The 27,720-nt window shown below is 48.4% G+C and overlaps 1 protein-coding gene across 4 annotated transcripts in view; it reads right to left on the bottom strand.

The window, feature by feature from the left end:
* AK1 (adenylate kinase 1) overlaps positions 1-27,720 on the bottom strand; it is a 53,219-nt gene that overhangs the window by 16,429 nt on the left and 9,070 nt on the right. For 2 of the 4 annotated variants that reach the window (XM_081896485.1, XM_081896484.1), the window contains exons 3-9: positions 26,948-27,109; positions 24,935-25,107; positions 23,698-23,811; positions 23,259-23,450; positions 21,063-21,153; positions 18,136-18,215; positions 3,651-3,693 (exon numbers count right to left, since the gene is read on the bottom strand). In XM_081896485.1, the coding sequence (XP_081752611.1) occupies positions 3,651-3,693; positions 18,136-18,215; positions 21,063-21,153; positions 23,259-23,450; positions 23,698-23,811; positions 24,935-25,107; positions 26,948-27,109 (855 nt within the window). Of the gene's footprint in view, positions 1-3,650; positions 3,694-15,414; positions 15,555-18,135; positions 18,216-19,413; positions 19,466-21,062; positions 21,154-23,258; positions 23,451-23,697; positions 23,812-24,934; positions 25,108-26,947; positions 27,110-27,720 lie in introns of those variants that run through there. The other 2 variants (XM_081896486.1, XM_081896488.1) reach the window with 2 other exon arrangements.

Below are 27,720 nucleotides of genomic sequence, written 5' to 3' on the forward strand. Positions count from 1 at the left end.
CAGGGATTGTTTTATATTCCTCCTGAAGTCAGTAATGTGAGGGTGCAGGCAGTTTCACCCCCATCTCTTGCATTTTAGGGCAGTGGTAGAGAACCTCAGGCTCAGGGCGAATTGTGGCCCTCCAGGCTTACTTATCTGGCCCTCAGAACTTCCCAGGCCACGTCCTTCACTGGCCCTACTTTTGCCTGCCTGGGATGTGTCCCAAATCTCTGATTGCGCCCATTCCTTGCCTGGGCAGAAGTTAGAGAAGGGGGTGGGGTGGGGGAGTCTAGAAACTAGACTCTGGCCCCGTCCACTGTTTGCACGTGGCCCTTGGAAGGTTGCACTGGATGGGTGAAAACCTAACTGACAGCGAAGGCAGCAGAGCTAAAAATAAAGAGGGTTGGTTTTGGAGCAGTCCACAGCTCAGAGCATCATCAGCAAGCAGCAGGGTGAGGTCTCCTTTAATTACAGCTTTCTAGAATTACAACTGCCTACTTGGGGACATGTGTGGCTTGGGGAAATCTTTTGATGTGCCTGAACCAGAGATGTTTATGTTCTGGTTTCCGTACTGCAGACCGACCTAAAATGCAGAAGGGGTGTTCCAAGGAAAGCCACGTTTGCAGCTAAGAAAGGACAAAGTTGTCTGATTATCATGGTCTGTTGTAGATTATGGGCATGCCGATCCCCATGGGCCAGTCATTCCCAGTGCAGGATAGTGCCCCTTGGGACTGGTGGAGCGGAAGGCAGGGAAACCAACAGCAGGTGGTGCCAGAGCCAATGGCAGGCAGAGCCCACTAGTTCTAATTTTGCTCCCATCCTCCTCCCTGTTGAGATATACAAAGGAAACACTAAGGGGGGAGAGGTCAGTGAGCGCCACCTCCTGGACTGGTTGCAAAAAGGAATTTGAGCAGCTGAGGACCAGCTGAGTTCAATGGGGCAGGGGCCTTCTTGTCCCAACGGACCACCCCCCGCTGACCTTACTCCTCCTCTAGCACAAGAGGGAGAAATAAACAAGGCAATTTACCAGCCATGCTTAGCTTGCCCCTAATGAGCTACGAGCCAGTGGCAAACCATAGTTTTAAGGCTTGCTAGCAGCACTGGCTTGTCAGCTAGGAGCAAACCTTGACGCTGCGTTTGGACATTGTGGGAAGCCAAACTTAACTGTGGCTTCCTGGGTTGCTTCTCTGACATGTAGCAGAGGAGAAGCACACTAGGTGTGGTTGGACAGCTGAGACCAGCACACCAGTGTGGTGTAGTGGTTAAAAGCGGTGGACTCGTTATCTTGGGAACCGGGTTCGCGTCTCCGCTCCTCCACCTGCAGCTGCTGGGTGACCTTGGGCCAGTCACACTTCTCTGAAGTCTCTCAGCCCCACTCACCTCACAGAGTGTTTGTTGTGGGAGAGGAAGGGAAAGGAGAATGTTAGCCGCTTTGAGACTCCTTCGGGTAGTGATAAAGCGGGATAGCAAATCCAAACTCTTCTTCTTCTTCTACCAGCAACCAGCAGCCCTTGCTTATCATGACATATGGACATGGCTGGTAGTGGCTACATCTCAGAACAGAGCAGCTGCTTTTCCTATGGAGGGTCCTCAGTACAATCTCTGTTTAAGAGGATCTCAGATGCAAAGGCCAGGAGAGAGCCTCTGCCCAAGAACTTATTTCTATAGAGAAACTTTCAGACCTGTGAGCCTCCTCCTGAAGTGGCAAAGCCCAGACACAGGCTGACCACCTCAGGAAAACCAGGCAGACCCACACTTTCTGGGCACAGGACAAGTGGAAGTGCGGGTGAGACATCGCTTTCCTCTTGCCCCGTGTGGTTTAGCCTTTGCCCTTCTGCTTTCCCCCAGGATACCTGCTCCTTATTGCTAAATAAAAGCAAATGTCAATCTGAAGAAAACCCAATAGACATTTGCACCAATTCTGTAGTAAAGATTTGAGTTTTTCTAGAGGAAAGCGGTGGGGAAAGCAGAATTGTGGATGAGCCCTAAGTTTGTGCAGTGAACTCACTTTTGTCAGCAAACCAGGTTCCCATTCATTCATTCACTCATTCATTAAAAAACAGACGGGCTAATACAGCCAATTGTATTTGAAGACATGACAAAAGCATGCAAAAACAATGCTACTCTCAGCCCACATGGTGCAGATCAGATGGCTGAGCTTGCAGAGACTAAGGCAGCAGTGGAGCAATCTGGCAGGCACAGACACCCCCTGGTTGTAAGAAAGAAGGCAGGCAGGCAGGTGGAGGCTAGCCGAGGGCAAGCTGAGATGAGTAGGGTGATGCCCCTTTCGCCTTGATGCACCAGCCTCCACTGACACTCACGTAATGCAGCTAGAGTAATGCTGCAAGGCATGCACCTACTGGCAAGATGGAATACAGTGTATTTGGACTGTCAAAATGTGTCCTATCACTATTCACCATTCAAATGACATGTAAGGCCAATCAGAAGGCATGAGAGTCGACTCCAGGTTTGAGGGGATCCCACGGCAAAGGGGACCCTTCTGTGGGGGGGGGGGCACCAAGGCTGGCTGGCGTATGGGAGGCAGAGTGTGGTAGCAGTGCAGCCCAAATGTGTCCACCACCAAATCCAATCCACCATTGGATTCCTGACAGTGCCTCTGATGTAACATCACAATGGGATGTTGTGCAAAATTTACATCGCAGCTCTTGGTCACCTGGTGCTGTTTGCGGGTACCATGAAAGATTGGGTGGGGTGGGCATAACAGGTGTTGATGGGCTCCATTGCAGACCTGAAGCTGAGTCAGGCCAAAGGGGTCTCATGTAGTCCTACATCCTGTTCTCACGGGGGCCATCCAGATCCCCCTTCTGGGAAGCACTCAAGCAGCAACTCAAGTGCAATAGCATCCTCTCCACTTGTGGTTCCCAGCAATTGGTGTTCAGAAGCTTACTGCCTCCATCTCCATTACTTTATTCGGCTATAAGCCCACAAGGTAAAAACAAATCAATAGATAAAATAGCATTTTACAATCTGAAATATCAACAATATTACTGCCTCCAACAGTGGAGGGAAAACACAGCTGTCATTACTAGCCTTATCCTCCATGAATTGCTCCAACCCCATCCAAGTTTTGCAGCCATTGCTACATCATCGTTCATGCGCTGCTTCCTTCTGTTTGTCCTGAAGAGCCCAACATTCAACTTCATTGGTTGGCCCTGAGTCCTAGCATTGTAAGAAAGCGAGAGAGAAACTCCCTCTCCCTCTCCACACTATGCAGAATCTTATGCACCTCTATCACGCCCCTCTTGCGGCCTCAATCAAGCTGCAGTCTTCGTTCCTCAGTTGTTCCTCTTACTCTCCTCTCAACCCCTTTCTAAAACCAAGTTGGTGGACATAACGTCTTGTAGCTGGACAGAGAGGGAGGTTGGATAAGAAGACCTGAAGGATAATAATAGAGCCCACTGGATCAGGCCAGTGGCCCACTTAGTGCAGCATCCTACTATCAGAGTGGCCAACAATGGGAAGCCCCCCAAAAAGGACCTGAACACAAGAGCACTCTCCTCCGCAGTTGCAATTGCCAGCAACTAGTATTCAGAGACCTAAACTCAGAGACCTACCCCCTCAAATCCAGTTTGTGTGGGATGGTCTGTGAATTGGGCCGAAAAAGCAATAAGGCAGACTAAGTCAGGGAAAGAGTAAGAGGATTCACTTACCAGCTGCCATCCTGAAAAATTCTGGGACAAAGAGTTCTTCTGCCTGGAATTAAAAAATTAAAATTAAAAAAAGACAACAACAAAGGGCTCAGTTAGGCCGAAGGCTGCAGAGCTTGGCAAAGGCCACCCCAAAAGCACTTGGTTGAGATCCTTGGGGAAGCTTCAGTCTCCTCTTTCGCAACTGAGGGGAGCAAAATTTCAGTCAGCTCCCAGCGTGGCCTAGTCTTCAAAACATCAAGATGCTGCTGCTTTGCTTCTTAACCTTTTCCCTTACTGAGCAACCTCCTTCACTCTTTCTCTGTTCTCCTGCGAGATAAATGGAGGGGAGGGAGGGAGAGAAGAAAGTACCACATCAACAGCACAGGTGGTTGGGCAGGGGAACCTTTTTCATCCCGAGGGCCACACTTCTTTCTAGGCAACCTTCCAGGGGCCACGTGCCAGTGGTTGGCAAGGCCAGAGGCAAAATGAGCAGAGCAACTGATATCAATTTTACTTTTGGACATAGGTTGGTTTCTGGACCCATCCATGCCTCCCTCCCTATCGTCCGCCCAGAGGCACGACTGGAGTACAAAGACACCCTCCAGCCAGGCATGGCTGTTCCCAACACTAAGCAGGGCCAGTGAGAGGTGTGGCTGGCAGAGACAGGGGATGCGATCCGGAAGAGCTACGAGGAGCAGAAGTGAAGGACCACATTCATCCTTTGGGCCTGAGGTTCCTCACCCCTGTGGTGGGGGAAGAAGCTGTCCTATTACAGATTGCCTACACAAACACACTCATGGGACTTGGTGCGTCAACCCAAATAACCTGTAATGGTTCTAGGGGTTGCTCATGCGTAAACCGGTGCCACACCGGTTGCCTGAGTGAACCTTTTCTGTCCGGACAGCCACTCGCCCGTGGCTGTCTCAATCGCTGGCAGAATCCGTCAGTGGGCGTTTCTTGAACTTCTTCCAGCAAAGAAGCTCTTTGACGCCTAGTCTCCGCCTACTCTCCCTGCGCGGAAGCCTTCTGTGCAAGGAGGGTGTGGGCAGCGGAGAACCCTTACTCTCCCCGCTGGTCCCTGGGAAGGAGTCATGGGACCGCCTCGCCGATTCCCCCATGTGCCCCCCTTCTCCACTGGTGCTATGCTGATTCCCTTCCCCAGAAGATGGGCTGCCTCTTCCCATCCCGGGACGCTCTCTGGAATCCCTCTGGGGCCCGCTCTCTCCCTCTGGCCCTGATGGTAGTTCCCTGACATAACCATTTGCTGGCTCTGCATCAGATGAGAGGCCAGAGCTGGAGAAGACAGTTGATGCCCCAGAGGTTCTTCTTGGGTCTCCAGCTGTTGTTGGACTACAACCCCCATCATCCTTACTTAGCAGGACCAGTGGTAAGGGATGATGGGAGTTGTAGTCCAACAACCGCTGGAGACCCAAGTTTGAGAAACACTGCTCTGACACATGCCGTCTTCCACCCCACCAAAGATCCAGGACTAGAGATCCTAGCCTGGGACATGTGCAGACTTCCTGCCTCAGAGGAGCACACCCAAAGCGGCATGTCTCCAACAACGGTGGCCAGCTTTGAAAGGCAAACAGGCAAGACACCCACCGGTCTGGTTGCAGCTTCTGAGAGAACACAACAGCCCTACACAAACATATCTAGGAGAAGCAGGGAAGGGGAAACGGTTGCACCACAATGGGGATTGCAGATGCCTTAGGATGTAGTTCCCGCGGCAACAATTACCTGGCGGCGGTGCTGCCACCGTCAGTCGCCAGGAGACGGAGAGCAAAGCAGAGCCAGCCAAACAGAGAAGATAAAGGCAGACATTCAGTTCCACAGGTGGAAAGCAGAAAGAGACACAAAGCAAGGTGACATAAGAGAGGAGCAGGGAACATTTTGTTCCGCAGTTGGTGAGAGCTGGAGCACAACAACATCTGGAGGGTCACGGGTTAGCTGCCTCTGGAGTAGAACATGCTGGGCTGGGTGGACAAATAGTTTGACCTGCTGTGAAGCAGTTTCCCAGGTAACTGGTATCAAGTTCAAACCCTTAGCATCTTTATTTAATAGGATCTGAGGTTGAGGGAGTGGGAAAGACCAATGCCTAAGAAAGGTGTGGGGAACTTGTGGCTCTCCAGCCGTGGTTGGGCTCGAACTCCCATCTGCCCTGGACAACGTGGCAGGGATGATGGGGGCTATAGTCAGACACCAGAAGGAGCACAGGGTCCTCACTCCTGGTAATACTATGGAGAGTGGCTGCCAATCAGAGTCCTAACCTCTAAAACAGCATGTGCATAAACAGGAATATGGGACTTGTGGCTGGACCACAGCGCCCACCATCTCTGACCATTGGCCATGTTGGATAGGGTTGATTAACTTTGTAGTCCAAAAAAATCTTTGAAGAGCATGGGGGTTTGAATGTGTTTGTGTGTGTGTTGGACTTAAGACCTGGACAGACTCAGTTCCAAATCCCCATGAAGCCCACTGGAAGACTCAATTGCCACCCCCCAGCCTAGGCTAGCCCTCAAGGCTACTGTAATGACAAAATAAAAATAAAAATGTGTGTGGTGGTGGCTGCTCTGAGCTCTTTGGAGAAAAAGCTGGGATACGTTACTGTGGTGTCTCTTAACCTGAAGCCTTGCTGTGGTTGCCTTGGAGAGCAGCTGCAATTGCTTCATATTTAATGGAGGGAGGACAGCTTGGATTACACCACAAGCTCAAGTCCCCAGGACCATGAATGCCTCCCCTCCAACAGATGAAAATAGAGACACATACCACAAAGCACTGCCAAAAACCTCCCCTGCTCCCACACCAGCAGTGTTGCATCCTTTTTTGGCGCATGGCAGGGGCAGGATGCTCAGGGCCAACAGAATCCCCTCCACTAGACCAACCCTCGCCTGCTTCTGGGCATGGGTGCATGGGGGCCAGAGGGCGCACGGAGCCCATGTACCAGCTCAGCCCTGGCCACCCATGCAGGGAGGAATATGCCCAGTCAATGTGGCCCTGGGCAGGCAAATCCCCACCCCAACACTGGCCAGGTGGCCATTCAGCAAGGGGGCCAGGGACGCGAAGGCTAGGCCAGCCAGGGCAGGCTCTGGGGCTCACAGGATGGGACAGGGATCCTTGTGTGGGGGTACCTGGCTCATGCCCCCTAAAAATCATGCACCCAGAGCTATGTCCCCTCCCCCCCCCCATGCTATGTCCCTGCTCTGTTCTTTTTTAATTAAGAAACTTTCTGGTGCAAAAGTATAAACAGAAAACAGCTCGGCAGCAAAACAGCATTGCATTTCCCCCTCTTTTGTTACAAAGGGCAGATCCACACCGTAAGGGTGCTGGGAACTATAAGTCTGTGAAGGGAAAACTACCGTCCCCATGATTCTTTGGGGCAGTCATGGGCTTTAAATGTGCTCTGCATGTGGTTAAAATATGTGGTTTGCATCTGCCCTTTTGAAGACAGCAAGAGAATACCCTTTCCCAATTATTTTCTGCTGACATCAACAACTGCAAATTATAATGCTGGCTCCACAAGTCCGAACCTAGACATTAACCCCAACAATTTCTATTTGTGGTCTTTGCCCACTGTCACTATTTTGAGGAGGGGGGAGCTCATTGTATTCTATTCGCTCTCCCCTGCATGGAATAATAAATATACAGCCTAATACATTTCTGGTTTGGTTAGCCCCTTTGATCACACATTTTTGACAGGGAAGCTTTTCTGCTGCATTCCAAAGCTTACTGCACCAACAATCTATGGAAAATGGCACACAGCACTTGCAATTTGGTGCAGTAACAAGTCTAGCTGCTACCAGCAAGCTCTTTTGACCCCACGTGTGTGTTGTCTTCCCAAAACATGAAGGAGCGACTCCACCCCCATCGTTCTGCCTGGACACTGAGGTCCAGCACCGACGGCCTTCTGGCAGTTCCCTCGCTGCGAGAAGCCAAGTTACAGGGAACCAGGCAGAGGGCCTTCTCAGTAGTGGCACCCGCCCTGTGGAACGCCCTCCCACCAGATGTCAAAGAGACAAACAACAACAACTTTTAGAAGACATCTGAAGGCAGCCCTGTTTAGGAAAGCTTTTAATGTTTAATAGACTATTGTATTTTAATATTCTGTTGGAAGCCGCCCAGAGTGGCTGGGGAAACTCAGCCAGATTGGCGGGGTATAAATAATAAATTATTATTATTATTATTATTATTAAAAGCAAATGTTTGTTTTGCACTTCTCACCATCATTTGCCTATTTGCAAGGGTTACTTCATTTGGCCCATGAGGCCATTTCCCCCAAGCCACTCTCACCTGCCCTATAACTGGCATCATACATGACATCAGGGGTAGTAGGTAGGGCAGGTAAATATGCAGCTTGAAAGTATTTACCTGGGAACTTAGGCCTCACCCAACTTCCTTTTGTGCTGTGTTTCTAAGCACATGTCTGTGCTGTAAAGCACTGCGTCAGAGTGTTCCCCCCCGCATGGCTCTTTCCCCATGGAAACCCATTCTTTACCATTGAACTGGAACAAGCAGCAATCCACAGAAAATCCAAATTGTCATTTGTTCTGATTCACTGTTAAAGAGCAGGTTTTCATGGAGGAAACGCAAGGGAAAAGAAGAAGATGAGCTCATGGACACAGTGCTTTACAGTGTGGACTGTGCCCAGAAAGGGGGAAAGCTAAGTGTAGACAAGCCTTTCTGATTGTTCCTTAGCATGCTGTATTTGTCACTTTTTAAAATTTGGCGCTGGGATTGGTTCCATTCAGGAGCTCCTGAATGGAGTTTCCAAGTGGAGTTCTTCCCTGCCTAAAATGCAGTTCACGGTTGGTAGCAATGAGCCGATCGCCACTGACGGCACACTCCTTTTCTGCATCCACCCCACACAATTCACTGTTTTAATGTCTATATTCAGAGCACAAGAAAAGCCTTCTGAATCAAGTCCAGGGCCTGCTAGTCAAACACCCTGTTCCCAAAGTGGCCAACCAGATGCTACAAGGTGAACCCCAATAGCAGGACCTGAACATAACAGCATACCCATCAACTGCCCCGGAAAAACAGGGACTTCCCATTTTTTCCCAGGTGAGCAAGGCGGCCATTTTGGGTGCCCTGCTTTCGCATGATTTCTGGCCAAGATCTCACCCCCCCAAAAAAGTAGGAATTTGGGGGTCTCGTTCACTGCCCCAAAATGTGTGTTTTTGGGTGCCATGACTTTTTTCACATCTGTGATTTTGTGCGGGTCTCGTGCATCACGCAGGATTTCAGACCTGGAAGATGATGTCCCAGATTTGGGCAGCATCACATTGGAGGTTATGCAACAGCGCTCTCCAACAGTGGAGGCAGAACACAGCCATTATGGCTGGTAGCAATTGATTCCCCTATGAGAATTCCTCTGTTGTTGTTTAGTCATTTAGTTGTGTCCAACTCTTTGTGACCCCATGGACCAGAGCACGCCAGGCCCTCCTGTCTTCCACTGCCTCCCACAGCTTGGTCAAACTCATGTTTGTAGCTTCGAGAACACTGTCCAACCATCTCGTCCTCTGTCGTCCCCTTCTCCTTGTGCCCTCCATCTTTCCCAGCATCAGGGTCTTTTCCAGGGAGTCTTAGAATAATCTGCTTCTAATACTATTCTACTTGGTGGTCATAGTGCATCTTGTGGGAGTGAATTTCATAGTTAAACTAGGCACCCTATGAAGAATTTCTCTTCTTTTTCTCTGTCCTGAATCTTCCACCAACATTATAGCTTCATTATTTGTTCCCAGGTTCTAGTATTATGAGGGAGGGAGAAAAATGTACTCCTATCTACTTTCTCCAAACCACACATAATTTTATGCACATCTGTCGCATGCTCCCATTGTTGGGGGCAAGGGACAAAGCCCCGAGGAACAGCAAAAGCTAGCAACTCATGCCAAGCTCCCCCCCACCCTTTTAATAAGGCATCCTAGTGATTAACAAGATTAAAGTTTGGCAACTCTAGCAATAGATAGGAGCCAAAAGGGTAAGTATGTTTCCGAGCACAATTCAAAGTGTTGGTGCTGACCTTTAAAGCACTAAACGGCCTCAGTCCAGTTTACCTGAAGGAATGTCTCCACCCCCATCATTCAGCCTGGACACTGAGATCCAGCGCCGAGGGCCTTCTGGTGGTTCCCTAATTGCAAGAAGCCATGTTACAGGAAACCAGGCAGAGGGCCTTCTCGGTAGTGGCACTGGCCCTGTGGAACGCCCTCCCATCAGATGTCAAAGAGAAGAACAACTACCAAGCTTTTAGAAGACACCTGAAGGCAGCCCGTTTAGGGAAGCTTTTAATGTTTAATAGGTTATTGTATTTTAATATTCTGTTGGAAGCCAACCAGAGTGGCTGTGGAAACCCAGCCAGATGGGCCGGGTATAAATAATAAATTTATTATTATTATTATTATTATTATTATTATTATTATTATTATTATTATTATTGGCCATCATTCACAGTCCCTTCTCCCTCTCTGTCTTCCTGTATTCCAGGGATACACTTTATGATTTGGAGAACAAATACCTCATGCAGCAACAAAAATTCAAACTCCTGTCTCTAAAAAGCACGGTGTCTGACAATGCCTTCCTGCTAAGGCTCTGCTCTCTTATTAGCTTGTCTCTGTTTTGTTTGCATTCAGGGTAAGACACGGGATTTGAAAACTGGAATTAAATAGCAGCTTCAGGCACTGATTACCACTGGGGAAATGGTACGATGTGGGCGATGATTCAAATGTCTCTCCCCCCAGGGGTTAAAATACGTACTCTCTTTCATACAAAGACAAACAGTGTTTATGAAGCATAAGCCAGAGTGCTCCAGGAGCCCTGTTGCACCCAGCCTCCCAAAAAAACCCTTCTGTCTAGGAAGTCTGACTTCAGTCCCTAGCTCTGCAAGTCACTAATATTTCTGGCCTCAGTCCTCTATCTGTAAAATGGGAATGCCCTGAGGGGGAACACTATACAATAGATAGTTTTGCTGGCAGACACGTGGCCACACCTCATTCCTGCACCAAAGTAACAGCCTTGCTTTTGGGAAGAGTCCCAAAGGAGCAGGCACTGAAAATAGACCTGTGGTTCTTTGCAAAGATCACTGCGACCCACCTCACTGACTGGTCTGACTGAAGAGGGACGGAGTGGGGTCCAGTTACACTCCGCAACAGACACACCTAATAAGGCCAGATGACCTTGAGGTTTTGCTGGCTTCAGAGTTCTAAGTATGGGGCACCCATAATAAATCTCAGAGGGGTCACATCCTTGCAATGGAGAAGACACACCGGTATTGTACAGCAAAGTGGAGGTTTTTCTAAAGTTAAAAATGACCTGTGCATATGGATGGATGGACCTATCTATATCTGGCCCATGTCAATTCTGCATGTGCTCATTCACAATGTGTTCAGTCTCATTTCCACATTAAAAAAAAATATGAATGGAAAAGCATATCTAAATATGTTAGTTAATTAAGCAACCTGCTCTTCATTGATACAAATAGCAGGGCAGGAAAAAGAACACCACAAATTATAAACAACACACCATATGCAAGGTGTGTGTGTGTGTGTGTGTGTGTGTGTGTGTGTTAATCACACACAGAGTGAGACACAGGCAGTGTCAAATAAACGAAGAAACTATAAGCAACAAAGTGACAGGCAATAATCAGACAATAAACAACACAAAACATATATATAAATACCGTACATGGGGCAGCACCCCTTTCACTTCACTCACCATTTTCTCTCCACATTCTCTCTAGGGAATTTCTCTCCCTAGAGCACCCCTTCCCACCCCATGGGGTTGATATTGAATGATATACTGGTTCTGGACATGGAAGCTTCATAAAGTCACCGTGATTAAATGGCCACAGATAAATTAAGCATCTTCCATGAATTTGCCTCATTCACCTTCAAAGCCATGTTAACCGCATTTAAGCACACACCTGCAGAGTCATTTGGAACATCCTCCTCCTCTATTATCCGGGGTTGCCAATGTAGTGCCCTCCATAAGTTGTTGGGATTACAACTCCCATCTTTCCACAATGGCTACCCCTGCTGTGCACACTACTAGCAAACTTATTGTCCAAGTGTCAGCCCACCTGCTTGTTCATCTACCCAATAGTGGGGTAGAGTGGCATCAGGTGATCACAACCACAAGCACAGAGCCTTCCCATCGGCTGGTTCTTTTTAACTGGGAAGGATCCTGAGGCCCTTTGCCTACACAGCTCTGTAACTGAGTTAGGGGCCAACCGCATCTTGCTAAACCTTACAAGGTAGCTCTGAATCATTATTCCCATAATTGCTTGGAGACCATCTCCATGGTGAGGAACGGGAACTCTGCCTATCCTCAGAAGTGTGCTTGACTTTGTTATAAGCACCCACCGCTAACCCAATGGTAGGTTCAGAATAACACTTTGATATTATATATTATATAATATAACATATGCTTGGTAATATCCACAAATGGGCTCACAGGGGGTTGGATTTGTCAGATGCAATTGCCTTGCACAATCTGATGTTCTTCAGATATTTTGGCCTACAACACCTTTACATAGAATTATAGTTGGAACAGACCATGAGGTTCCCTGCATTGCGCGAATCTTTTGCCCAAAGTGGGTCTTTGAACCCACAACCTTGGGAATAAGAGTCTCATGCTCTACCAACTGAGCTATCCCCAGCATCATACAACCATGCTGGCTGGAGTTGACAGACTCCAAAATGTATGTCACCTCAAAATTTCCATAAAAACTGAGACCTCTAAATGGCCCTTCCAAAAAAACAACACCACCACAGGGGGCTTGCAAGTGCCTTAGATTACTTTGAAGTGCCTTGATTCACATGCCTTCCAAATTCCCACAACGGCTACCTTCAGGTGAGCTGGAAAGCTGTTATTTGGGACACATGCTCCAAGACACCTTGATGACTAGAGGAGTCTAACAACTGACACCTAATGTTCAAAGCTTACATCAGGGGTGAGGAGCCTCAAGCATGGGGGGTGGGGAGGAAAGCAAATTTAGCCTTCCAGGCCGCTGTATTTGGCCCTTAGGACTCCAGCCAAGCCATACCCCACCCCAGCGGCTACATTCCTCACAGGTCCTGCTCTGCACCTTCCCTGAGTGTTTTTGATTAGTTGCAATATGTCCTTGAACGCTGACAGTGCCTCTGGCCTGCCGGGGTGGTGATGCCCATCTTTGAATGTTCATAGAAACACCTGACTTTGACGTGGGTGGAGCACAGCCTACACTATAAAGTTTAAGAGTCATATTGGTTGCTCCACCCACTTTGGCTTTGGTCCCGCCCACAAGGGGATGATGCCCTTAGGCTTCAAAAGAGTCAGGTCATCTTAGACTGGCTCAGAGGTGCCAATATTGAACAAAATATTGGGGGGGGGGAGCCCTGACCTGTATAATCTATCACATGATGTGTTGTACGCATGCCATTTGAATGGCAATACCCATCGACTTTGGGGGGGCCAGCCCCCTCAAATATTTTAGGTGGGGACAAAGCCCTTTCGCCCCCTGGGAGTTGACTCCTATGGACTGGCTATAATGGGCCAGCCCACCACTGAACAAAATGCTGTGGCAAGGAAGTTCTTCCTTGATTCATGCACTTAAATCAGACTTGGGTGGATTTTGTGCAGCAGTCAGGAATTTTACACACACACACACCTCTTCTCAGAAATGAGTTTCACCACTAGCTTCTCACTTTTCCCCAAAAGGTTTCGGTTTGGTTGCAAACCAAATTTGAAATGGCTGGATCCAAAGTTGGTTCTCTTTGGAGGAGACCCACTGAAATTGATGGACATGACTACTTAGTGGAATTTAGTTGTATGAAAGGCATATATATGTGCGTGTTTGTACACACACACACACACACTATTTTTAAAACAAGCACCACTCTACAGGTGGCGATAATAATAATATTATAATAATTTATTATTTATTCCCCAGCCACTCTAGGTGGCTTCCAACAGAATATTAAAATACCATAGTCTATTAAACATCAAAAGCTTCCCTTTTTCCACACACCCAGGAGGAAAGCATATTTCTAACATGATGCTACGACACATCAGAAAACAATTCAGCACTTTTCTTCTTTCAAGCTACTATTTGTTTATCTCAGATGCAGCTTTAACCATAGCCAGCTGCCATATCCAAGGTCAAACTCTTTGTTCACCTAATCCTAGAAGCAGCGTTGACTATGGACTCTGACTTGCAGCAGGTCTCCAAGGTCTGGGGTGGGCAGGGTGTTCCACCTGTTGCTCCTGGGTCCTTCCAGGATGGGAACTGCAAAGCAGGTGCTCTAGTACTCAGCTACATTATGGACCCAGAGAGCTGCCCTACCCCAGCTCAGGCTGTTTGCCTGCCCACCCCAGCACCCTCTATCCTGGGGACTGACAAGATAACACCAGCTCCCACCATGGTCGATGGTCCGGGATGATGAGTGATGTAGCCCAGAAGCATCTGGTTGCCACTAGTGTGCGCTGGGGCCGGTGGGGCAGAAGACAAGGCCAACATAAGTGGTACCACATCCAATAGCTGGAGGAGCCAACTAATTTTGGTTTTGTTCCCATTCTCCCTCCTGTGTTCTACAAGGAGCAACTCTGAGAAGGAAGAAGCTGGCAGGCAGGGCTACCCGCTCAGCTGAATAATGATGAGGATGTAAGTAAGAAAGCAGGTGGCTGACAACAGACTGAGGTTGATGGAGCAGTACCTTGTTCAGCCTAATGGACCAGACTCTGCCATCTTGGTATCCTCCAAGAGGTAGCTGTTTTGCAAGGACCTGGACCAGGGAGCCTTCTCCTGTCCTTTCACCCGGAGACGACAGGATATAAACTCTGGAGCTTCTGCGTGCAAAGCAACTGCTCTCCTGTTGGCTTATTGCAACCAGCCAAGCTTTCTTGTACAAACGCACACCTCAAGTGCATTTGCACATCCTGAACAGCAAAACTCCACATACCTGTTATAGGTATGTAAAGATAAATTTCAGCCCATGCTCACCTGCAGGTTCCCAGCTTGCAAAGCACCCCACTTTCTTTCCTCCCACGCTTGCTGCTCTTTTCAGTCTAGCATTTCAATAAGCTACAAACACTGGCTGCAGCTCCCCCCCCCCGCCCGAAGTTTCTTAGCAACTAGCAAAGCGATTCAACATTTCCAGCCAGACTCCGGTAAAAAACAACAACAGAGCGTGCCTTTCACAGGGATCTCACTGTGGCTGGAGGTGTGTGGCTGGCCATGGGGAGCGGGGGAGCGGGGAGCGCATACACACACTGCGATTTCTCTTAATGGCATGACTTTGTGGGGGGTGGGGTGGATATCCCAGCGATGCAAGATGGAAGGTACACTGACCTTGAGCGAATTAACAGGGGAGATTCCTGATTATCCCAGACGCACAACCCAAGCAAGACATGGGTGTGTGTATTACACACACCAGCGCCACCACAACAGCAACACGCACGACTGACAAACCAGCCAGAGGGATCAAATTCTGAAAAGCGCACAGCACTGCATTGTTCCATTGTTACTTGTCTGCAAGCACACTGAGCTGCAAAACGGACTTAGCAGCCAAGCCAGGGTTGTACCCTTCTACTGAATCCCTTACTACGACGACGACAGAGACCATGAGCAACATAATGAAAATATCTGTCCTGCTTCCTCGTTCTGCCGGGTGGTACCCAATGAATGAAAACAATAAAAACAAGAATTGCAGCGTGCTTTCCCTGGCTGCATTAAGCGATTTGTGTGTGTGTGGCGGTGTGTGGCGGCGTGTCCTTTCCCCCAGAAGCCCTGCCCCAACAGAAGATCCATACATACCTCTCAGCGCTGGGGTGCAGGGGGACAAGAAAGGGGGGTCCAGGAAGACGAGGGCTCTTTCTCGCCAGAAGCCTGCCCCTGCATGGGATATCCAGCTATTTTTACCACTCTATATACACGGCTGCCAGGCGCGTGGCATGCTGGGAGCGGGGGGGGGGACACTCTCGCTGCCTGACACGGTTGGCGACGGAGGACACCCGATGCCCGGAGACCTGAGCTGCATAGAAATGCTATGGGGGTCATGGGGGGGGGGCATAGCTGCCAACCTTCCCCTTTTTTTGCGGGAAATTCCCTTATTCCAGCGCCACTTTCCGCTGCTATCCCGGATTGTTAGATATCCCGTAGATTGTCCCCAGGACAGGTGAGGAAGCGAAGCTCTCCCTGAGTTTTCTATGTCATCACAATGACAAGAAAGGTATGGGGTGGACCATTATCAAATTAATGTGTTATTATATCTATCTGGGGTTTTTTTTGGGGGGGGGGGTTTTAAAAAAGAATGCTGTCTGAGATCCTCTTCCCTGGAGATGCTGGATCTTTATTTACACTTCGATTTGTTTGGTTTTATTGACAATCTTTATAACTATGTCATGGGTAAGGGAGCCTTTTTTGCTACCTGTCCCGACCTCCGTGGGCTGACTTTGGCAGGTGAGTGGAACATCCCACTTGTCAGTTGCCTGATGCCATTATGATGTCAGGTAACTGACAGGTGGCTTTCCAACTGCCAAGTCATGTGCGTAAAACTTCATATAACTGGGTAAAAGTGTGTAGAAATGGGTTTGTCTTTGTGCAAAGTAGCTTGCAAAAAAAAAGCATTATATGAGGAATAGGTGCATGAAAAATGTATGGTCTGCAAAACTGTGATCAGAAATCTTTATCTTAGGAGAAATTAGCATCAAAATGCTAATGAGGAAAGGTCTTTTTCAAGCAAACAAACAACCAACAGAAACTTATGCGGAGAACTAGAATTAAGATTGGGAAAAATTATAAACCAGAGTTAACAGGTTCTCCCATCCAACCCAGGAACCAAAATGGACAGATTTGCCCTTCCAAACTACATTATGCAGATGCAGGGGGTGGGACTAAGAGGAGTGAGGGATAATGGAAAGTAAAGGAATGTCAATAAAAGAGTGAAGGGCACGTGGCCTGGCTACTTCTGGGAAGACACTGTTGGTGGTGGAGGAAAAAGAGCCATATCTCAGTAGCAGGACACCTGCTTTGTGTCCCAAGTTCAATCCCCAGCATCTCCTGTTTGGAGTGGGGGCTGGAAATCTCACACACCAGAGCTAGCAAAGAGAGCCACTGTTGATCAGCACACAATGTCCTGGGGTAGACATATCATGGGTCAGAGGTAGAGCCCCTGCTTTGCATGCAATATTTGTTGTTTTTCCCAGTTGTGAGCCCAGAGTAGCGAAGGGACGGAGGAAGATGCATCTGTCTCTGGGACCCTGGGAAGATGCCAGTCTGGGTAAAGGCTGTCTGAACAAATTAACTCCTCAAAGGCAGCTTCTTATAGTACTAGTGCAGGGATGGTGAACCTATGGCCTTCCAGATATTGTTGGACTCCATCTCCTACTGGTCCCAGCCAGCATGACCAATGGTCAGGGACGATGGGAGCTGCAGTCCAGGGGGCCACAAGTCCCTCAAAGCTGCCCCACACAGTTTGTAAACTGGGACCCTCCAAATGAGGTTGAAATCAATTTCCATCAGCCCCTTACACCTTTGCCAGGGGTCAGATGATGAAAGATGGAAACCATTATGAGGGGAAGGGCTGTAACTCAGTGGTGGTAGTTTATTCTTCGCATGGCGAAGGTCAGGGGTTCAAATACTGACATTTCCAGGTGAGGCTGGGGGTAAACCTCAGAGCAGGTAGTATGAGGCTAAATGGACCAATGGGTGCAATGTAGGCAGCCATATGTGTTCATAGGAGCTGGGTCTTATGGAAGAGGAGAGCATAGTAAATCAGGTCCCCACACAAAAAGGATCAGGGAGATGTTTCAAGAAGCAATGGGGCAAAGGCACCAATCACCAGGGAACACTTCACCAAGGTCCTCAATCCTTGGCACCTCCAGGTGGGACTGGGAACGCCCCCCATCTGAAACCCTGGGAAACTGTGAACTACCGTAGATGGGCTAATGGGTTAACCCCTGCTCAAAATGGATAGATGGCTATCTTTGGCAAATTAAATGGGTCTACTCTGAGTAGGACTAACACTGGATACAGCCCCCCTCCCTGCTCCACAGGGGCATTTGAAGGACCATCTTGCTCTGAGGGGAGAAGCAGCAGTAACAGCTTTTTCTAAACAAGCATGTTGCCTTTCCCATTCTTTTGAAACTCATCCCCCACCTCCCCCAAATAAGAGCAATCTTATGTAAACCACTTTGTCAAGGTCCACCTGGAAAAGTGGTATATAAATCCTGCAAGCAAGCAAACCGAGCAAAATAAAATAAAAGCAGCCTCCGGTTGCATCCAGTACTTTACTTTCTGCTTAATGGACAGGGGTTAACTGTCAGCCAGTAGTTGACCAATGCCAGTTTTTGACCTCCTGGGCATCTGACTCTGCTGTTTTCCCGTTGTGAAGTCCTGCTTCCCACCCCTTCCCGTTCCTGTTTTTGACCCAGAAAAGAGGAAGTGGGGCTCCAGTCCAGCCTCAGCTCTGGAAGCAAGTTGGGAGGCTTTCTGCCAAGAGCCCAGGCCTATGACATGCCACTGCTGCAACCTTACCTGCCCCCAGTTCTGTTCTTCCTTCGGAGAGTCTTGGCTGGGGCTAAACAGATTGTCCAACGACTCCAGCAGCGGAGACTCTGAATCAAGAGACAGAAAACAGGAAACAAAAGATGCCTGGAAGGTTCCATGTGGTGGTGGGTGGCAGGGGGAGCAACACAACACACCAAGGTGCTGACAGAATCCTCCCAGGTGGTAAAATGCAAGTCTCAGTCTCAGCTGCCATCGTTTTGGGATACTGGAAAGCAAGAAGCTACATGGGTCTTTGTAGAGCTAGTCCTTGAAATTTGTCCACCATTGTCCCCAGGCAACCTGAAGCTTCACATGAGAAGAGCCCTGTTGGATCAGGCCAACGGTTCTGTTGGTTCTTCATCCTGATTCCAAATGGCCAACCCAATTCCTCTGGGGAAGACTGCAAGCAGGGCACAGAAGCACAGCAGCGTCACCCCGCTGCCATTCCCAGCAACGGGCATCCAGAGTGGGCACTGTGTTTAGGACCAGGAAAATATCTAAACTCTGCAGCTGGAGTAAAATTAGGCATTTATAGTAGACACCCTACTCACTGCAAATCAACTCATTCTCAGCCCACAAGTGCATGGGCAGTAGCCAAGGGGGTGGGTGGTTGCCCCCCCCAATCAATACAAATCAGTACAAATCTGAGGTTCTGCCCCCCCAAAAAAATACTGGTTACGCCCATGTACAAGTGTGGTATCAGCCGAGGACCTGGGAGGTAAAAGGTAAAGGGACCCCTGACCATTAGGTCCAGTCGTGGCCGACTCTGGGGTTGCAGCGCTCATCTCGCTTTACTGGCCGAGGGAGCTGGCATACAGCTTCCGGGTCATGTGGCCAGCATGACTAAGCTGCTTCTGGCAAACCAGAGCAGCACATGGAAACGCCGTTTACCTTCCCGCCTGAGTGGTACCTATTTATCTACTTGCACTTTGACATGCTTTCAAACTGCTAGGTTGGCAGGAGCTGGGACTGAGCAATGGGAGCTCATCCCTTCACGGGGATTCGAACTGCCGACCTTCTGATTGGCAAGTCCTAGGCTCTGTGGTTTAACCCACAGTGCCACCTGCGTCCCAGGACCTGGGAGAACAGGGTTCATCCCTCACTTGGTCATGAAGCTCATTGGGTGAACTTGGGCCAGTCTCTGCCTCTCAGCCTAACCTACCTCACAGGGTTATTGTGGGGATGAGATTATGAGTTAGGGTCAATCTCCTCTCATCTCCCACCCTCCTACAGGTTCTCTGATGGTGCTGTCTCCCCCTCTCACACCATAACTCAGGGACAAACTAGAGGTGATAAGAGGCATCTCTCTGTTAATTTCATGGGCATGACTGCCCTGCCTATGTGGACAGAGGGGAGGCTGTTGAAGGCTACAGCTGAAGGCCACAGCTCTGCCTCTGCCCCTTCTCGGCCTAGGACCCTCGTACCTATGGGACCGCCTCTCCCGGTATGCCCCACAGAGAGCCTCAAGGTCCATAAATAGCAACACCCTAGTGGTCCCGGGCCCTAAGGAAGTTAGATTAGCTTCAACCAGAGCAAGGGCCTTTTCAACACTGGCTCCAGCCTGGTGGAACACTCTGTCTCATGAGACCAGGGCCCTGCAGGATCTGATCTCTTTCTGCAGGGCCTGTAAGACAGAGTTGTTCCGCCTGGCCTTTGGCTTGGAGCCAATTTGATTCCCTCCCCCCCTTTCTTTTTCCTTTCTCCTCCTGTGATGAGGCTGCATTTTAATATTTTAATGTTTCAATATTTTAATGTTGTATTTTAATCTTGTTTTTAAGTTGTTTTCATTCAACTTGTTTTTATTATTACTTGTTAGCCGCCCTGAGCCCGGCCTTGGATGGGGAGGGTGGGGTATAAATAAAAATTATTATTATTATTATTATTATTATTATTATTATTATTATTATTATTATTACAGGTGAAGGCAGCAATGCTCCCAAACACCAACTGCTGGAAGCGGCAAGAGGAGAGACTTGCTCTTGTGGCCGGATCCTGTTTGCAGGCTTCCCATTGAGGCATCTGCTTGGCCACTATGAGAAGAGGATGTTGGGCTAGATGGGTTACTGGCCTCATCCAGCGGGCTCTTAAGGTGTAACTTTCTCCTATCACTTTTCTCTATTGCCCCTGGCACTTTTCACCTACCTTCCCTGTTTTATTCCTTTGCGCTCAGTTTCGTTCTGATACTGGAAGGGAGGTTTTTTCACCCTTTACTCTTCCGATATAAAAAATTAGGCCCGTCTCTTCCTGCCTCCCCGTCACTCCCTATGCCTTCATCAATGAATGGAGCAGACACATTGAGCAGCAAAGGGGCATTTTGGCTAATGGTCCCTTTCACTTGAGTTTTGTAATTTCCTCTCCTGGCACTTGGGTTTGTGCACTTACTCTCCCATTGAAAATTCAGCTTTCCAAATGGTAGCCACAGGTTTACAATTCTTGCCTTCCTTGCCAGCAGAACATTTTGTAGAATTGTGGGCTCCTGCTGCCAGGACTGAGGCCTAAACAGGTGAAGTCCAGGTCCAGATCCAAGCTGAGCAACCACCAGAGTCACCAAGTCCCAAACTGGGAGTCTTTTCAATCCTCCCAGTCCTGGGCAATTAATGACCAGCCAGGGTGAGTGTGTGACTCTGAGTTATACTTCACTGTCTGGGATGAGGCCCCAAGCCACCATAATAATTGCTCACCAGACACGACAGGTACACAGAGAACCAAGGATTGCCGGTTCTAGACCTGACTCCTCTTGAAAGCACCTCTCCCACCTGGGGAGGGGGGGGGCAAGCCTGGATAGAAGGAAGCTCTGCCCCCTAAGGCAACCATGCAATCCCAGGCTTGACTCAACTTTTTTTTGCAGAGTGCTGTTCTCCTTACCTTTCAGACCCCCCACCCTGATGAAACAGGTGCCCCCCCCCCGCTCTCACCTGGAAACTCCATCCTTTCCAGGTGCAGCCGCTGTTGAACGCAGGAGCCAATGTCTGCAAAAATCTCCTCCTCCTCTCTGTCTGCAGCAAACTGGAAAGGGAAAGCAGGGGGAGGGAGGTGCTGTTAAATCTTTCTCAGGCTGGTTACAAAGGAGGAGCGCAGGGCCTGTAGTGTTCATTTTGAGAGGCCCCCATCAGGATGAAGCAAGGTGTGCCTTAAGGGATCAGGCCAAAAATACCATATTTCTCCATGTATAAGACTAGGTTTTTTCCCTTTAAAATAATGTCAAAAATTAGAGAGTGTTTTATGCACAGATACATTCCCCCCCTTTTCTTAAATCTGAGTCCCCCAAAACAGGGGGCGTCTTATACATGGGGGTGACTTATAGACGGAAAAATACGGTATGTCTAGGCCAGCTGCATCTGACAGGGCATAGATGTGTGATGCCACACTTGATCGCAGTGGCTGCCCTCCAATGGAGCTGGACTACATCTCCCATCATCCCTGTCTATTGGCCATGGTGGCAGGGGTGGATGGGAGTCCAATAACATCTAGACGGCTGCAGATTTGCCTATCCATGATCTAAGAAGATACCTTCCCTGCTGTCTCAAGGAAATGCCTCTTCCAAGCAGAGAAATTCATCCATTTCTTGCACACAGTAGGAATTGCTGCTTCTTAGATCTGTAGCCTGTTTCTGCTTCTCTCCTCACTCTGCCCCCCCATCCTACTCTCTCCCTCTTTCTCTGTGGGTGTTCACAGGTTACACAAGAGAGTTTAATAGTCTATATCCCTATGTAAACAATAGCTAAACTGTACAAATCATAACATGTGAAAAAGCCTCCTCTCAGTTTCTCATTTTTCCAACCTTAAGTTCAGTTCTCCCTGTTTCCACATCAGTTTGCAATGGCCCCATGAAAATTTATCAGCTTTTTAGTGCAGCTTTTCCATCATCAGCCTTTGCCTTGCCTTGGTAATGAACTGGATGGGAGTCAACAGACTGACACACAATTCAGATAAGACTTGAGGCACTGTTGGTGTGTGGTTCCCTAGACCGGATGGCTGGGAGATCGCCTGCTCTTGATGGGGTTACTCTCTCTCTGAAGGAATGGGTACTCCTGGATCCTTCGCTGTCAGGTGGCCTCAGGGTGCAGAGTGCCTCCCGTCAGCTTTGGCTGGTGGCTCAGCTACGCCCCCATCTGGACAGGGATAGCCTAACTACTGTCATCTTCGCTCTGGTAACCTCTAGGCTAGATGACTGCAATGTGTTGTATGTAGGGCTGCATATGAAGATGGTTCAGAAACTTCAGCAGCCAAGTTGTCCACCAGGACAAGATGTTTTGGGCGTATAATGCCAATCCTGGCCCAACTGCACTCACTGCCACTTAGTTTCCAGGCCCAATTCAAAGTGCTGGTATTGACCTATAAAGCATTAAATGGCTCAGGGTCACAATTACTTCAAGGACCGCCTCTCTCCAAAGGAACCTACCCAGACCCTGAGATCATCCTTTAAAGCCCTTCTTTGTGTGCCTCCTCCATGAGAAGTCCAGAGGGTGGCAACATAAGAAGAGGCCTTTTCTGTAGTCTGTGGAATGCTCTGCTCAGCAAAGTTTGGCTTGCACCTTCTTTACATATCTTTATGTGCCAGGCAAGAATGTTTCTCTATAACCAGGCATTTGGCCAATTCCATGGCCTCCAAAATGTGTTTTGGGGAGAATGAATGTTTTGGGCTTGTTTTTGTTTTATTATGTATTTTGTGTTCTTGTTTTATATTTTTATGTTGTGAATCACCTGTGACCTTTGGATGAAGGATGGTATACAAATGTAATGAATATTTTTTTTGGTATGCTATTTTCTGTAATAAAACATTTATGCAAAGAAATCTTCCCTTGTATAGTGGATTTTGTACATTATTTCCATCAATATATGCATTTTATGCATGCTTTATACTAGTATATGTATTTTTGTATGCATTACTTGGCTGGAGGAAGTGCATTGGAAAATTCAGAAAAGTGCAAATTTTGAAGGATGTCTGTGCTGCAGTTTCTGTACTGCTTCAGAAAGTGTGAGTTAGTTCAGCTCGCCTTCAAATGCCAACTGAAATTAATTTCTGCTCTGTCTCCAGTCCTGATGAAAGCAAATTCTCTTTCCCAACACCTTAGAGCATCCCAACCAACTCAGTTCAGGAAGGTCCTTACCCGGACAATGGTTCCCTTTTCCTGGTAATACTTCACTATCAGTGGCACATTCTGCTTGAATGTCTCCAGCCTGCGCCCAATGGCATGGGGGTTGTCGTCCAGGCGGCCTTGCTCCTGGGCACGCTTCTCTAGCCTCTGCCGGAGCTTCTGGCTGGGGCAGGCCAGGAAGACGACAAGATCTGGGGAGCCGATCTGCCAGAGAAGGGAGACAAGTGTCAGGCTTTAAACATGGCGGCCATCCTCTCACCCTCTTCGCTGCCCAGGGTATGTCTGGAGCACTACAAATTGACACTGGTTTCATCCTTTTTCTCAGTGTTTCCCTTCTCTTCATTTTCTCCTCTATGTTCCTCCACTTTGGTCCATATAGCTCAGTATCCTCTGCAATGACTGGCAATGGCTTTCCCAGAGTTTCTTTCACTCTGCCTGGGTTGTCTCCTACCTGCTCCTCAAACGTTAACACCTGGCCAATGTCTCGGGGGAAACCATCCACCACAAAGCCTTTCGCATCTGGCTGCTTTATAAATTGTTGCTTCAGCTCCTCGATTGTTGTTTCCTGAAAGGCAAAGAGAGGCATCACTGGGAAGGCTGAGGCTCTCAGCTCCTTGCCTGTGGGTAACCAAGATGAACAGGGAAATAACAAAAAGTGAGCACCTTTTTAAAACGGTGAAGTTGCCAAGTTTCTGTAAGCCCTGGCTGGGAAACAGATGAATCCCAGTGTTCCAGTCAATTACACACTGAGCATCACAGACTAAAGTTTTTAATCTGAGCCAGAAAAGAAAATCTGCCTTCTCACCTCCAAAGCCCTTCCTTCTCCCTCATCCATTCATTTCCTTTCCTGCTGCTGCTCCAGCAATTGCAATGGGAGGGAGATAAATTCTACCCCAAAAAAATCCTATTTCTCACAAGAGGTGGTAAAGGGAAAAGACACCATCTTCCCTTCCACCCTTCCAAGCAAGTTTAATTATTATCTTTAGAGACAGCCAAGCCTACTGGTGCCAGCTTGTGACTGCAGGTGCCTGGGGCCATGCATTACCACTGGGGACGTGCTCTACATCATCACATCCCCAGTGTGCCAACTTCACTCATGCACATAGCGGGGTATGGCGAAGTAGCGCACACATGCCGGGGGCGTGATGATGTACTGTGCCCAAGCCCCGCAGCATGCACACGTGGCCATGCCACACTTTGTGGAAGCCATGGCACCCAGGGCCCTGGGACTTGGTGCCTATGGCCAAACCTATGCCAAAAATGGACTTAGTCATGTCAAAATGACATTTTGGTCCACCATCTAGATTCAAAATGGTGGCTGGCATCTAAACATCGAGGAAGATTGCTGCCCCCCAGCTCAGGAACCCCCGTGCCAAGTTGGTGATTGATATCTCAAGAACAGATGGACAACCAGATGGACAAAGCACTTTCCAAAACTTATAGAAGATTCATCCTAATTTGCTTATAGAAAGCTTACACTTATGTCTGGTCTTGACTTCAGTGTTAGTTCTGATTTGTGATTTGTGGGGCAATTATACAGTGATGAGCATTCACCCTGAATTCATCCTGATCTGTATGTCTTCCTGTTAGTCAGCTGCTTATCCTATACATTTCAGTGTCTTGAATCCACCTCTGAAAGTCTTGAAACAACCTTGGCTGCTAAAATTCTGAAAGCCAATCATTCTTACCGGTGGGGCCAGCTCCCCATTGGCGATGATCTTGGCGATCAGCTCCCACTTCCTGTCGCTGTTGGCATGATGAATCATCTGCTTGCGCAGGATCTCACCAACGGAGATGCAGGTGAATCCAAAATGGGAGGCAATCCTATTGCTCTGAGTCCCCTTCCCACTCCCAGGGCCCCCTGCAACCCAAAAAGACAGCTGAGCAATGCATGTAGAGCAAGGAGTAGAGAACCTTTTCAGGTGCTGTAACCATAAACAATAACAACCAAAACACATCACAAAGTACACAACCAAATGGAACCATATCCACATGTGATCTAAAAATAAATATACAGAAAGTCAAATCAGTAACAGCAGCAAAAAACATAAGAAAAACAAAAACATATCCCCCTAAGCAATAACCCAGACCATGAGCCTGTTCAGCAACCGCAGCTTTTGCAGCTGGAGTCAGTCAGGGCCAAAATGACACACACACACCCCAGGCCAGGTGGAAAAAGGCCTACAAGGCAGGTCTTCCAGGGCAGCCAAGAAATTGATCAAGTGCACCAAAATAACCACAAATGGGTCTAAGCTTTAGAACAGACTTCCCCAACTCTGGGTCCTTATTTGTTGTTGGACTATAACTTCCAACACTCCTAATCTCTAGCAATGCTGGCTGAGGAGGGTGAGGTACGTGGTGCAACAACATTTGGAGATCCAACATTGGAGAAGGCTGCTCTGGAGAAATTATTATTATTATTATTATTATTATTATTATTATTATTATTATTAATACCCCACCCATCTGACTGGGTTTCCCAAGCCACTCTGGGCAGCTCCCAATCAAATCTTAAAGACACAATACAGCATTAAACATTAAACATTAAAAACTTCCATAAACAGGGCTGCCTTCAGATGTCTTTTTAAAGTAGGATAGTTGCTTATTTCCTTGACATCTGATGGGAGGGCGTTCCACAGGGCAGACGCCATTACTGAGAAGGCCCTTTGCCTGGTTCCCTGTAACCTCATGTCTCGCAGTGAGGGAACTGCCAAAAGGCCCTCAGAGATGGAGCTGTTTGGGATGAAAGATGGGGGTGGAGACACTCCTTCAGGTATACAGCACCGAGGCCATTTAGAGCTTTAAAGGTCAGCACCAACACTTTGAATTGTGTTCGGAAACTTACTGGGAGCCAATGCAGGTCTCTCAGACCGGTGTTATATGGTCCCGGCGGCCACTCCCAGTCACCAGTCTAGCTACCATATTCTGGATTATTTGCAGTTTCCAAGTCACCTTCAAAGGTAGCCCCACTTAGAGCGCATGGCAGTAGTCCAAGTGGGAGATAACCAGAGCATGCACCACTCTGGCAAGACAGTCCACAGGCAGGTAGGATCTCAGCCTGTGTACCAAATGGAGCTGATAGACAGCTGCCCTGGACACAGAATTGACCTGCACCTCCATGGACAGCTGTGAGTCCAAAATGACTCTCAGGCTGCACACCTGGTCCTTCAGAGGCACAGTTACATTCAGGGCCAGGGAGTCCTCCAAACCAGCCCACCCCCTGTCCCCCAAGAACAGTACTTGTGTCTTGTCAGGATTCAACCTCAATCTGTTAGCCACCATCCACCCTCCAACCGCCTCCAAACACTCACACAGGACCTTCACTGCCCTCACTGGTTCCGATTTAAAAGAGAGGTAGAGCTGGGTATCATCTGCATATTAATGACTGTTCCCACCATATACGCACACACATATATACACACTCCTCTCCTTGTACCCTGTGGCGGTACAGTCCATTAGGGACATGGGTGGCACTGTGGTCTAAACCACTGAGCCTCTTGGGCTTGCCGATCAGAAGGTCGTCGGTTCAAATCTGCTTGACAGTGGTGAACTCCCATTGCTCTGTCTCAGTTCCTGCCAATGTAGCAGTTCAAAAGCACACCAGTGCAAGCAGATAAAAGAATTTACCCAAGTCTCCAAGCAAGTATTTGCCCCTCTTCCCACCGAAGAACCGTTCTTCCTCATCCCAGTTAACTTCTCACCTATTACAAATATGATCTTAGGACGAGGTTGACCAGGGACAAATACATCATATTCTTGGATCAGGCCTGTGAATTCTGTCATATCCGAGTCACTCTCAATGGAGAACTGGCTTTCAATGGGTGGTAGGTGCTGGTACTGGTTGTATGGTGCCAAGCCTAGTCCTGCAAGGATAAAAATAAATCAGAATGTCATTGCAAATTACAGGGGTTGCCAACATGGAATCCATGGGTTGGATGGTGTCCTTGAGGTGCCTTCCCCAGGTGCCCATGCAGCCTCTGAATTCTACCCCAGCCACTGTTGAAGTTGGATGAAGTTGCAAGAGATGCTCTTTTCCACTTCCTCCAGCTTTATACGAAAAGGGCCACAACTCGGTGGTAGAACACACGCTTTGCATACAAAGTCCCAGGTTCAGTCCCCACTGGCATTTCCAGGTACATTTGAGAAAGATCTCCTCTGAGGTCCTGGAGAGCCACTGCCCATCAGTGCAGATTAAATGGACCATTGGTCCAACTCTGCATAAGGCAGCTTCCTGTGTTCCTGTTCAAGGCTCAAATAAATCCTACTGGATTAGACTTTTAGCTAGATGCTTTAGAGAAGCAAAGAGAGATTGAGAGAGAGAAAGCACACTTGCACTTCCATCCTTCCCCTTCAGTAGGAGGATCCAGGGAAAGGGGAAAGAAACACCAATTCAGGGTGGCACCCACAGCACGCATCAAAAATTGAAATGTGCCCACAAAGGTTGGTGACTTCTGACCTAAGCTCTTAAACATGC

Source organism: Podarcis melisellensis (assembly GCF_964234715.1).
Source record: "Podarcis melisellensis genome assembly, chromosome: Z".
Taxonomy (NCBI): domain Eukaryota; kingdom Metazoa; phylum Chordata; class Lepidosauria; order Squamata; family Lacertidae; genus Podarcis; species Podarcis melisellensis.